This window comes from Glycine max, chromosome 15 (genome assembly GCF_000004515.6).
Source record: "Glycine max cultivar Williams 82 chromosome 15, Glycine_max_v4.0, whole genome shotgun sequence".
NCBI classification, from domain to species: Eukaryota; Viridiplantae; Streptophyta; class Magnoliopsida; order Fabales; family Fabaceae; genus Glycine; species Glycine max.
The window spans coordinates 3,745,881-3,759,462 of NC_038251.2; the positions used below are offsets into that span (position 1 = coordinate 3,745,881).

Sequence of the window (13,582 nt, forward strand, 5' to 3'; positions counted from 1 at the left end):
ATTCTTCTCTTCTCTTCTCACTCACCCTTTGCAATTTCTCTCTTTCCTTCCTGTATTTGTTGCAACCCTCTTCAAGGTATCTATCAGTTTTGATTTCATATTGCATCTACCTAGTTCTACTTTCCACGGCGATAGATGAATGCACACTTGTTCCCATCCCCAACGCCCATTGTGATCATACATTTAAAACCCTTCCAACTTCCATGTTTAGAAAATATCTTACGGTTGGGAAGGAAAAAAGCTAAAAAAATGATGGCTTAACTTGTTTCTCCTTCTCAAGACTTTTTATTTGGAAATTACAAATTATAAATATATTCCTAAATTGCATGTTAGTAAATGCTCTGTTGTGCTGTTTCAGGTGGATGTGAATCCACACCACTCATGGATTTTAGAGGAAATCTTAATTGCAAGAGAAGGGCTCTCACTGTGAAACCGGTGAGTAGTGATAGTGATAGGAAGTTTCTCATTGACTTCATCGTCACTACTTATTTGGGACCTGATGTCAAGTCTCATAATCCAAGATGTTCTGTTATTCAAAGACTAATTGCCGGATCCCCACTCTATATCTTGAGTGATTTGGGACCTTCATATGTTAGCGTTTCTTTCTTGGAGAGATTGTACTATTATCTCCTCAGAGATGCTTCTCCTGACCTTGTCTTGGATATCAATATGTTCCATATGTATCTAAAGGGAAAATTAGTTTTGCCCACTTCTGACTTTACCCGGGATAGTCAGCAGTTCACCAGCTTTTTCCCTTTGGATCTGCATCAACAGATACGGTACCCTGATAGCTTCAGAGTTGTTAAAGGGGCTGTTTTAATTGATGATCCTTCTACGTCATGCATCAAAGAGAAGGATTTAAATAGATTCAGGTCTTTAACTGGTGTCAGAACTTTCAAGTTAAATATAAGTGAATGTCAATGTTTTCAACTTGATCGTCGGTCAAGCAAGGAAGCTGATGGTAGTTGCATGAACAAAATGCCAGAGACTTTTCCAAACGGGGGATGCCAATCAGAGAAATTCCAACAAGAGCGCAAGAGGAAGTATACTGATGACACATCGCTAATGCTGGAATTTCCAGATGTCCTCCCTACAGAACATAATGCCAAGGTAGAACCTTCCAGGAAAAAGTGCAAATCTGATGGGCCAACATTCATGCCTCTTCTCCCTATTCCTGATGTTGATGACTGCAATCGAGATTCTTCTCTTATTTTAACAGGGGCAGCCAGAAGAGGGCCATTTGGTCCATCTGTTGGCGTTGTAGACATTGGTATTAGTAAAGTGGCATATCTATTTCGAATTTCCTTACCAGGGGTCAAGAAAGATTGCAGTATGTTTCTCCTCTTTTTATTTGCTCAGGTTTCTTATTCTAGTCTTTTTATTGTCTTCGATTATCAGTTGGAAGGGTTCTTATTCAATTTATCAGAAATGGAAATGGCCCCTTTATGCATTATACTATAGATAGTGGTGTGGTCTAACTGTGACCATTTTCAAATGCATGTGTCTTCGAGGTCCTTAAACTAGTATCTGCCTCAACTCATCCTCTTTGTCTGGTTCTTGTTTTAGAAAATCCATCAATCTTTATCTAAGGATAAATTCATAACTCCCCTAATCTGTACACATGCTTTTCATAAAGATTCTTTCTTAGTTGTTTTTTAATGAGTTATCATCATACTTTGTAGCAGGTCAGTTCAGTTGTGATATTGAATCTGATGGGAGGGTTCAGATCAGAGGGGTGCTAACTGGTGGAAGTACTATAACTAAACAATCACGTGTTTTTAAGATGAAAATTAGGCAGTTATGCTCTCCTGGACCATTTACACTTTCATTCAGTCTTCCGGGACCTGTTGATCCTAGACTCTTCGCACCTAACTTCAGGCCTGATGGCATTTTTGAAGGAGTTATAATCAAGCAGTAGTTAACGGGCAAGAGTTGGGTATCTAGCTTTTGTAAGTAATTCTAGATTTCCCAAAAGAGTGAGAACCAAGATATTTTTTCTTTTGTGAGAAGCCAGATTACTTCAGATACTACTTCTGTCGTCTAAATTGATAATGAACTCCTAATTGTGTTCATGTAATTATTAAGGAAATAGAATGATCCAGTTAGTTTAGTAAACTAGAGAGTTCGCATGTGTATGCAGGGAAGCATTGATTTTCTTTAATTAAAGGGATGAATGTGTAACTGGGGAGTGGGATTGGAATTGCTGAATATCATCTTATTAATCTGACTCTCTCTCTTGGTGGAAAAGTAGCACAGTAAAAAGTAGATGGGAAAAATATCGATTAAATTTAATGAACTTCTATGCCGTCCAATTCTTTCACATTTACACACAACTAATGAGAAAAAAATACAGAACATGTTTTGATTACATCATACAAATAGATATATGTTTTTGTCTTTATTTTTAAATTACATTTAATTTGCATTGAAAATAGTGTTATCTGCATATTATTTAGGACATCATTAAGGCATTGTTCTTCACCTAGTCCCATTACAAGTCACAATCGGCTAACTTCACGTATATTTTGCTAAATGCTTTCGAGTGTGAGGGGAATGTGGTCAGCCTTTCATTCCACATCACGTTTCATGCCCTTCGTTTTTTGAAAATTTAGTAGAATGGAGAAGTTATTTTAATATTACTTAACTATATAGAAAAGTACTATCATTCTTTGCTACCGGTATGCTTACTATTATATCAGCCCTGATGATTGAGTTAACCAGTAAAACCATAGCCTGCCTCTTAATTATAGCCTATTTGGTTAACATGAAATGAGGCCGAAAAAACAATCAACTCTTGCGAAAACTTAAATTATTTGGTAGCTTTTTAAATTACCAAAATTAATTCTATAATGGATAGATTTCTTATTCTTTTGATAATGATAAAATTGATCTTGAGAGAAGTTGAAGTTTTCACTTGTTCACTTTATAAGAAATGACTAGATATGAAACTTATAAAATTATCATTTGTTTTGCGTTTCAAAAGTAATTGAATTGTATCATTCGAATAAAATTAATTTTTCTAAACTGTTTTTCTTTATCTTGACACTTCCTAGTCCCAAGAACCCTTTCAGAAGAACACGTTAACATTCACTTCAACTTTCACTTTTCTCTATATTTTCCTTTGACCACTTTTTTCCAGAGTAAAGGATCTGTCTAGACTACAAAGCACGGGTGTTTCTTCACGGACGAATTTGAATTCTTATTTTCTTTAAAAAGTAGGGAGAAAGGGGAAGCATAGAGCTATACAAGTGTGCCTAATTTATCTCTTTGCTAGATATTAGTGTAGTTGTTTTATAGATTCAGATGCTCAAAGAACCCACATTTCTTTGCATATCATATCATACACTTGATCGAATACAAGGGATGGTTCTTCTGACATCTGAAAGCCAATTTTGCTCTTGATCATGATGTTTGTTAGTTGACCCCTTTGGGATCAATTTCATGCTTCATAGAAATATGTAGTACTAGATGAGAGGCCTGCCAACTTTCTGGCTTTGACCCTTTACCCTCCGGAACTTTACATGGTGGTTGCATACTTGAAGTAAAATTAAGGCAAATTAAAATTGGACGGAAGCTTCTTCCTTCTATTGTCTGAACAAAACTTGCATAGCATCATTAGGCTGTAGTAGTCCTTGCATGTCTCCAGGATCCTTCATCAGGCAACATCTCCATATCATCAAAACATGGTATGATTGAGAAAAACAAATGAAATTAATAGCATACAAAATCCCATTAGCAAGATTTCCCCACAGAAATGACCACCCGCTGAAGCTGCACAGAATAAAGGAACGGGAAAAAGAAAAATTTAAGAAAACACAAGTCAGGAAACAAGAATGCAATGAATTTATGTTTAGAAAAGAATGAGTCGTCTGATACAGCAAATGATGCTCCTAAAAGTAAATAGCAACTACTCCTGCCTTTAACTTCTTTAAAAGTAATTGACATACATGTATGGTGTCACAACTTTGCAACAATTGTGCTTCACTGAAATACAATGTTTGATGCATAAATATTTAGCCTTGGATCTTATCAAATTATGTTTAAAATCCCACCAATTAAACCTCACTTCCCTTGTCAATATCGTGCAAAATCAATCTAGTATCTAGATATTCTTATTAGATTTTCATCTGTCATACTCATTTTCATATGAGGAAGCTAATCTGGATCATGATACCCTACTCTAAATCCATCAAGTGTATCAGAATCAAAAGAACCCAGGCCTGGGTTTAAGAACCATTCCGTCATACACAAGATATCTCCCAAAACTCTAACAAAAAAAAAAAACTCCCAAAATATTAACATTCTGCAAATAAGAAATCTTACTGAAGTGTATAAAAATATTTTTAAGAGGATGCTTAAATAATATGTTGTCAGCATTATATAAATCTAATCATCAGTTCCAACTATAGCCAAACATGAGAAATGAAAGAGTCTATTTGACCAGATAAACTTACATAAAGAGGATGGAGCAAGTAGCTGAGACACCAATTTATTAGATGTCTCTTCACCCTGCGGAAGCTTGGATCCATGGGACACCTCGGCTACACGTGACAGATCAGAAGCTTCCTCACTAGTGTGGCTGGCAGAATTTGAGGTAGGGGCAGCAGCAGGGGAATAATCAGGGGGAAAGGATGGTTTAGAATAAGATTTTGGCGATGGGATTGGATGATGAAGGAAGTCACTATATGGACAGGGATCTGGAGGATGCGCAGGCACCATAGAAGGTGCAGGTGAGGATACTTCACATTCAAAACAAGGAGGTTGCTCGGAAGCTGCTGGTGATATTGGAGAGTAAGGATTAGCATGATGTGGTGAAGTTGATGGCTCAGAGTGATCAATTAACTGTGGAGATGGAGCGGGAGCAGGAGAAGGAGAAGGTGAGGAAGCATGTAGTGTATTCTTCAAGAAAGAAGATAATCTGACTTCTTTAACTCTGCCAAAAACTGAGTTATCAAGGCCAAGATTTTTGCCAGCGGAACCTGTTATTGTTTGAGCTAATTGCTTTAATCTTTGAGGCAAGAGGCTCCCAAAGCCTGCCATGACTGAAGCCTGCACTACTACTGGAGGAGTTATCGTTGAGCCATTTGCATTTGTTATTTGCACATACACATTCTGCTCAAAAAGTCAAGACGTGTTAGATATCAGTGCAATACTAACAATTTGAGTAGAAGCTTATTTTAGCAATCTGAATGGACTCAAACCCAACTTCTAATAATTTCCTGAAGCAAATAGGTTTTAGGATAAGGGAGATTTGATGAATTGACTCTTGTACATCATCAGTGAAATTTCAATACCTCAAGATACTAAACAATACAAACTATCATTCTTATTTGATTCAAGATTTAGGCTATGCTTGTTTGATTAGGCAAAGAATTAAAAAGTATAAATTTGACATCAATAAAATCTAGATGAAAAAAATGTTAAAAATGACAATGTATCTGGACGTTTCTGAATCCAAAAATACATTGTTTTCCACCCACTAAAACCGGTAGTTTTAAAATTTCATTTATCACCAACGGGGTCATAGAGACCTGCCACAATGTTCCCCTCCCAGTAGCTTATAGAGAATTTATTATCTTTGACCAAAAATTGCAAAAAAGAAAAAGAGAATAATTTTGAATATTTCTTATGGACTAAATTTCTTCTGCCTTTGTTCTCTACATTAAAAATTAGATGTTTGCTTTCTCCTTCCTTCCATGAATATTTGAGTAAAATGTGCACAAGAAAAAAGGCTTAATTACATTTTTGGTCCCTCTACAATGGCAGATGTGTGATTTTGGTCTCCCAATAAGTTAAATTAAGTCCTCTCGTCAATTTCTCTCTAAATAAAACCTTAGAACTCTTATTTTGTACTCAAATAATTGAGGATGTAGGATAATTTATTATATGAAATGATTTGAAAGGTTCATACTTCACAAGTAAAAAATTTGATGAAATTTGAAGGATTTTGTATGATGTAAGACTACGGTTTTTGAAGAGAAGGCAAATGTGGGATTTTCTAATTTTGGGTAAAATATGGTTCTTTGAAGTGGAAGAAGTTTAAATATTTTAAATAGTTCAATTCACAGAAACTTTGAGAAGAAAATGAGAATATGGGAGCTTATGGAAGAGAAAAATTGACAAAAGGACTTGATTGTGAATTTTTAACAATTAAAGTAATAGGGAGACTAAATTCAAGCAAAAAATTATTGATGGACGAAAATTACACATCAGCCATAATAGAGGGACCAAACTTGCAAATAAGTAAAAAAGAAAAGAAAAAAGTGATAACAAGATTATTTTTTTTGGGGGGTGATTAAATGCAAGCTGAGTCTGAGAAATCAGAGACAGATTAGTGCTTCAGTGTTTTAAGTGGCATTTATAAAATCAAAACTGAAACCCTCAAAATAACAAGTGAATCAGGTTATGGGACTGTACCTCGTCAGAGTTTAGATGCAATCCAAACTTTAATTCATCCTTGAAGTCATCAAAACTTTCCAATACTTCAGATATCGAATTGTTAAGAGTAAAATTAAACAAAATCTCAGGCATCTGCCAAATATAAGCAGACTGCACTGGTATTACAGTTAACCCTCCAGGAAACTTCAAGATCTCAAATATTGATGCATTCCCAAATATTGATGATGTCAAAGTCAGATTGATTTGCTTGAGAAACAGTTCAATTAAAGATGACTTCAGCACACTCAAGGACACTGGATTTATTGAAGCATTCATTGGATCAGAGAGAACACCAAACACCACGTCAGTACAGTTAGGTGTAATACTTTGGTGCATGGACAGGAGAGCCACCTGTTAAGGTTAAGTAGCTTATAAGCCACTTTCTACGCCTAAACAGTCTAAGGAAAAATGAAAAATATAAAACAGAAGCAAGGGCAAAACGAAACCTCTGTATTTGGTAGAGCTATTTCGTCACGTATATCATGTTGTAATGTTTCAATATATGGAATAAGCTGTGAAACCGGTTTTTCCAGTCTGAAGGATGTCTGAACAGAAGCTGGAAATATATTCAAGGGAAATAAATCATCAATAAATTAAGTAATGTCACTTGGATACAAATTTAAATGGTGATACAGTTTATAATGCAGAAGATTAATCATAGAAAAATAATAGAAAAAGAAAGCAATATACAAACTTATGACAGACAGTTTCACAGATCACACATATTGCACAAAACAAAGGATGTGAACAACAAAATGACTTTGGTTACACCAGTACAGGATTGCAACCTAAAAATAATTCACTCATGTTAAAGGTAGTCTCACAATGCTAAGCCATCAATGCATTGTTCTTGCACTTGAATGGAATATATTTTCATCCATGTTCAAGTCTTAGTGAGATAAGGCTTTTGTTGTTGTTCAAATCTTTGGAACACACAGTATTCCAGGATTCCTACTGAATATCCTAATATTCTCCAACCTATGTTATAGAAGTTTCAGGTAACTAAAAGTTAATACTCGGTGATGAAGCCTTGTTACGCTATTTTATAGCAGTGAGCAGCTGACTACAACTTATTCAAGTAACACAAATAATTATCTATAATTTAAAACTTCATTAAAATACTACATTTCCAATTGTACATAACATTAATGTATATTTCCATATAAAGTAGTATTGCATCCATATTTTTAGATTTTTACATATAATACAGTTACTCATAGCAATCAGCATTTTAAATTCCGGAGCCAATACAAGTGATACATATGCAAACTTTCACCACAATTCATGGGTTAAGCATATCACATTAACACACTAGGAAATGAAATCCAGACAGTATTGACACACACAATCAAACAGACAAAACCGGATATGCATGCCAGATGCCATCAAATCATTGCACCTCTAAAAAATTCAATGCTTTAATTAGACAGAACATTAATGATAGTTTGACAGGTATCCACGCGGCTACTCTTGGCATGTAGTATCATCAATTAATTTTTTGTTCACAGAACTTTTCCTCAAAATTTATCCTAAAAAAAACGCAAAAATTGCATCTCCAAAACATCAGAGAAAACTGATCAAAAACACGAGAATCAGAGTCAGACTATTCACTCAAAAATCACAAAATCAAATTTTGAGAAACATCATAACCAAAACCCAAATTCGAGATAACCAATCAGTATCCCGCCCCCCCACCTAAACAGAGGACTGATACAAATACACGATCAAAAAGATAAAATCTTCAATCACTGAATTACTATAATATTTAAAATATGACAATCAGAGAAGCAAAATGTAAAATTTAGAAAATTTCCCATATGGCATCGGAAGGGAATTGATGAGTTGAGTTGAGTTGAGAAGGTGAGTGAGACTGACCACTTTGCTTAATTACATCTTTTGCATCAAAACTATATGTGATGGTGTGTCTAGGAAGAACCCAAAAGAGTGCAGAAAGCAGAGCCGACAAACTGAGTAGGAGAAGGAACAGACACTTGAAACTGAATGGTCGAAGAAGGACCCAACAACAGGGTGGAGCCTCAACCTGCCCTTCTTCCTGCACATGTTGTTGTTGTTGTTCATTTTTCCCCATTTCCAAAGCATCTGGAATCACTACCACACCCTCTCTCTCTCAACACTGAGAATAAGAATAAGAGGCCAAAGCTATGTTCATGGGATTGGTGGCCATCATGCCTCTCTCTCTCTCTAGAAAAAAACCATTAAACCCACTTTCCGCTCTTTAACTGTAATCTACCTATACTTGTAAATGTAAACTCTCTCTCTCTCTCTCTCTTTTATTTTCTTTTTCTTTTTTAAATTTTTATTTTGTTAGGGCTAACTTTTAGGCTACCGAACGTTGAGGAGAAGCAAAGGTGAAAGAGAAATAAAAAAAGAGTATATGAGCATAAAGCCAAGGGAATATTATGTTATCAGCATATTATTATCCTTACCATTATCATCCTACATAATATTTATAAAAAAATAAGGAACTAACTTACGTTTTTAGAATACTTTAATATATGTGACAAAAATATAATTGATTAAACTATGGTTTTTGTTAAATAAACTTCAAATCCATTAGGCAATTATTTATAAAAAAAAAAAAAAAAACAGCTGTATTATTATACGAGTCAAACAGAGAATGCAAATCGGCATGTGATTGGCCTCCTTTAACATGCTAGTTAGTTGTTAGTAATAGTATTAACTTATTTTAATATCCACTGTTTTTTTATTTAAATTTAGAATATCTCTTGATCAAGAGTCAAGATTAATCTCTTGATGCATAAAAAATATTCATCTATTGAAATAATGAAAAAATTATTTAAAAAATTAACCTCTTTTAATCAAAAAAATTTATACACAAAATTATAATCAATTCTTTAATCACATGTATAAGAGACAAAGTTAATATTTACTAATTATGTTACACTTCTACTATTTGCTTATGATTTGCAAATTTGCATTAACATTGACAAATGACATATAGTACAAAGTTTTCATAAAATCAATTAGTGGTTTCATCTTTTACAGACGTGTGTAATTAAGAATAATATTTTACTACAAAATGGATCCTTTGTCTCGGGGGTGCTTTTGTGTAGAAGAAGCTAAGAAATTGACTAATGAAGAGGAGGCATTTAGAAGTGGAGAATAATTTTATTGGTCTGTAAACCAATGAGACTAATGATATGTGCAGGTTGTAATTGTCAGAGGCAAAGATTGCACAGCAGCAGGATTGGCCAGCGTCTTCCACTTGGATGCCATGATGCATATTTTTTGGATTGGAGCTTCAAAATTCATGGACGGATGGATGGGAAAACGCGTTATGTACAAAATTAGGAGTGTTTAAAAACAACCTATCCATACAGTATTTTAATAAATTTATTTAATTTCACTAATTAACCGTGGGGTGATTCACCACCATATGTTTCACTAAATTTATCATTTAGTGCAATAGTGCATAGTTTTATTTTATTAAAGCTGTTTTGGTATGATTTCTTTTTATTAGGATGCCTTTAGTGATTGGTGACTAATACTTGCTTGCAGACCGCACTTACTTAAAATATTAAAACCAGAACACACGGGTTTTTTTTAGAGAGGAACACATGGTTAAATGTTAGGTATCAATTACTAAAGATATCTATATTCTTAAGGATAAATGATTAATTTATGATGTAAATTTATATTATATACTAATTTTCATATAAATATGATTTTTATCAATTAAAATTTTAAATTATAATTATATATTGTCTTAATTATTTGTATTAAATCATAAAAAAATATTTATATTAAAATATATTATGTTAATATTTATATAAATCAATGAAATATTTTTGTTCCAATAGGGTTTATCCAAGGATTAAAGATCTTATACTCTATAGCATAAAAGTGTATTTTACCTTGGATTAGATATAATTTATATAAAATTTTCTAATTACATTATATATGATCATAACTTATTTTTACATGTCACATCTTAAAAAGTAGTCCAAAACTTATTAGACCATATGCCATAAGTTTCTTGGACTTAACCAATAACCTAGTCCATGAGACTTCACCCAGAAGAGACAGAAAAAAATAATTATTCATGTTCAACAATTTAAAGTATAAAGTTCATAAACCATTGGCTTCAATCTAATGGAGATAGGAGGTACAATTATATATAAATTTAAATTGTTTATATAGTTTATTTTTTCTATTTTTACCAAGCAGTCCTATTCACTAGTGTTTTGTTAATTTATTTTCCAATTAATAGGTTTCCTTATATTTATTAAGACATATATTTCTTAATTTACTAATAAAAATTATTTCATGATTTAATATTTTCCTTTTGAAATAATTAGAAATATTTAGTATAAATATTATTGACAACTGCAGTAAAAAAAATATTATTGACAATTTTCAGTATTATTGTTTAAAAATGTTTTTTTTATGCTTTTAGGTTTAATTTCAGTATACTAACAGTAAAAAATTCAACTATCAACTAGTTAAATAGTATTTTAAATATATTTTTATAATAATAATTACACTAATAAATAATTTTAATGATATGATAATTTAAAATTGTTTGAGAGATAATTCTTCTATCCCTCGAAGAGGTATCGAATACTCTCAAACAATCTAAAACCATCCTATCGTTAAAATTATACATTATTGGAGATAATTCTTCCACCCCGTGAAAAGGTTCAACTATACCATGGTGATTACTGCTGTCTTCACCGATATAAACTTGCTCCTCTCATTTAGTTTTACAATTACCATGGCTTTTGGTAAATCAACAAGATAATTACCAACTTAAAAACTAATAAAAATCTTCTGTCTACTAATTTAGAGATAAGAACAAACCCAATGAATGAGATATCGTGGTAATCTGGAATCTTACAATTAGCAAGTAGAAAGATAAGCAAAAAAGTGTAGCATAACTCACATTCCATAAGGATATGGTTGGTACCTTTTCTTTCTTAAATTAAAGTAACGACGACTACATTAATTGAGAAATAAAAAAATTTAGCGAACAAACTTTTTCGTCCAATAATAAACTTTTTCTTGCCAACAGAGTAAACCAATCCAGTTTTAGAACAAGAAACTCATTTACTTTATGCATACGAAGAAACACACGTCAATAAAACAAATGACAAAAATGTTAAGGGGTTAAATATAACAAGTGTGTTTTTTATTTTTATTTTAAAATGAACAATGTAGTTGTTACTTGATCTAGTACTAGAGTTTATAACAATTTTTAGGTTTTGGGCTTTTACCCAACCCATTAAAAAAAAATGTGCATAATAATTTAAACGTATTACTTAGTCTGTTGACCTAAAATTTCTTGATAGTTTGTTACTCAATCTATTTTTTTTTAAGTAAAAAGAAAGACATACTAATGCATCATAATAAGAGTTGTACATGTATTATATTAATTTTAAAAGTCATCAAGGAAGCTAACTTTGTATTGTATATTTATTTGTTTCTAATTTTCCATGTAACCATTTGATGTTGCTTGAACCGCGAGAACTGAATCACATTCAATCCAAAGGTTTAACTAGATTTTTTGAAAAGATTTTTCAATAGATATAATCACTGCTAACAGCTCAACATAGAGGGTGAATTTAATGCCAATATTATAAGCAAAACAACCCAAACAAACTTTGTTACTACTCATGAATAAACTTCCACAATTAGTTAAACTGTGACTGTCTTTAGTCGTCACATTCATATTGTACTTAATCCTATTAGGAAGAGCCAAATTTTAAAAAACCTGCCTAATAATATGAGATTTTCTCAAATGCCCATATATGTTAAAATTTTGTAGGACACAACTTAAAAAAGAAGTTTGGAAAATAAAATAAGTTAAAAAAATAGAAAATATAAATAGAAATATTAGATGTCAATAATATCATTCTAGAATCATGTTATCCACACATGTATTTTACCATTTGCTACTTAAATATCTTTCGTTGGTCAAGCGAGTTGGTCAAGAGAGTTGCATGTTTAAATGGCCTTGATGATTGAAAAGAAACCGATTCAATACTACATTTAAAAGAAACTGTTGATTTTTTTTTTTGCGTCTGAAATTTTTGAATTTAATCAAGACTCAAGAGGTAGTATTTTAAATTTCTTTACACGCACAAAAACGAACCATTTTCAGCGAAACCTCATTTTAAAAAAGGAATTAGTTAGACAAAGTAAGTAAAAAATAAAGGATTTTAAGATGAAAAAGAGGCAACAACGTAACAAATATTAGGTACAGAACAACGGATATACCGATTGGTCAGTTGTATTGAATAAACCATGAATAATATAATATTTATTTTGATAAGAACTACAGAGAATTGAGGGCCACAGCGCCATATGTCGATCAGAAAAATAAGAAAGAAAAAGAGGCATAGCTAGATTTATCATAAAATCCGAAGAAAGTCTCGCTAATAAAAAAGTGTTTTTATTTTGAGGACTTGGTTCAATGCTTTTTTTTTTTTTTTTTAAAAAAAAGGATATATTTGACAGAAAGTTAGGAACTACTCACTCCAAGTACATAAATTTATTCAAGAGATTAAATTTTTCAACAATATTTTTCATAAATATTCTATGTGTTTAAACTGATGAAAAAAGTGTTTAAATTGAGGAAAAAATCAATCAAATTTTTATGGACTCTTGATTTAAATATTCTTGCATTTTGATCAAATATTAAATTATGCAAATTATAGATTACAAAGAAGAGTATGGAGACAATATTTTTTAACATTCTAATTCTTATTTCATGTATAAAATAAAATAAAATACAAATACCTATTATAAAAAAATAGAATTATAGTATCTTCTTTTTTTTTTTCTTTCTAAAGGAGAGAGTATATCAATAGATTAATCAACCCCTCGTCCACTTAATTTTTTATTTATTTAACATATAGGGATAAAATAATCTCAAATTACTATTGTTTAGACATTGGTATTTTCTTATTTATATTGCTATTAATATAACTAGTTAAGGATAATAAAAAGTTGGGGGAAACGGGAAAAGAGCGTTTGAACTTGGAAGCGTGTGGTTTCTGTGAAACCAGCGTTTGGTGTGAGAAAAACAAAATTTAAGAAGCATCCAATCCAACCCCACCAAGAATTTGATAATACATAGCAACTTTCTTGGTGGTTGGATTGT

The 13,582-nt window shown here is 32.2% G+C and overlaps 2 protein-coding genes across 4 annotated transcripts; one reads left to right on the forward strand and one right to left on the reverse strand.

Moving 5' to 3' along the window:
- The first annotated feature begins 381 nt into the window (after positions 1 to 381).
- On the forward strand, positions 382 to 2,115 carry LOC100786407 (increased DNA methylation 3). Of its 2 annotated transcripts, none has more exons than XM_006597264.4 (2): positions 382 to 1,330; positions 1,683 to 2,115. In XM_006597264.4, the coding sequence occupies exons 1-2, from the start codon at positions 382 to 384 to the stop codon at positions 1,916 to 1,918; spliced, it is 1,185 nt and encodes a 394-aa protein (XP_006597327.1). In that variant the 3' UTR covers positions 1,919 to 2,115. The 2 variants fall into 2 exon arrangements, with proteins under 2 accessions (XP_006597327.1, XP_006597328.1); XM_006597265.4 differs by having other exon boundaries at positions 1,686 to 2,115.
- A 1,063-nt stretch (positions 2,116 to 3,178) lies between these two features.
- Positions 3,179 to 8,853, reverse strand: LOC100788006 (uncharacterized). Of its 2 annotated transcripts, none has more exons than XM_006597266.4 (5): positions 8,314 to 8,853; positions 6,885 to 6,994; positions 6,418 to 6,789; positions 4,455 to 5,112; positions 3,179 to 3,650 (listed from the first exon to the last, which is right to left on the reverse strand). In XM_006597266.4, coding segments are annotated over exons 1-5 (1,356 nt in total). In that variant the 5' UTR covers positions 8,528 to 8,853; the 3' UTR covers positions 3,179 to 3,648. The 2 variants fall into 2 exon arrangements, with proteins under 2 accessions (XP_006597329.1, XP_003547551.1); XM_003547503.5 differs by having other exon boundaries at positions 3,179 to 3,771; positions 8,314 to 8,852.
- Positions 8,854 to 13,582: the final 4,729 nt, after the last annotated feature.

Bases quoted from the DNA above. Each gene is read 5' to 3' on its own strand.
- LOC100786407 (XM_006597264.4), top strand. From the start codon at position 382: ATGGATTTTAGAGGAAATCTTAATTGCAAGAGAAGGGCTCTCACTGTG. The intron at 1,331-1,682 runs GTATGTTTCTCC...CATACTTTGTAG, and splicing joins AGGGGTCAAGAAAGATTGCA to CAGGTCAGTTCAGTTGTGAT.
- LOC100788006 (XM_003547503.5), bottom strand. From the start codon at position 8,527: ATGGGGAAAAATGAACAACAACAACAACATGTGCAGGAAGAAGGGCAG. The intron at 6,995-8,313 runs GTCAGTCTCACT...ATATATTTCCAG, and splicing joins AGATGTAATTAAGCAAAGTG to CTTCTGTTCAGACATCCTTC. The intron at 3,772-4,454 runs GTAAGTTTATCT...TATTCTGTGCAG, and splicing joins ACTTGCTCCATCCTCTTTAT to CTTCAGCGGGTGGTCATTTC.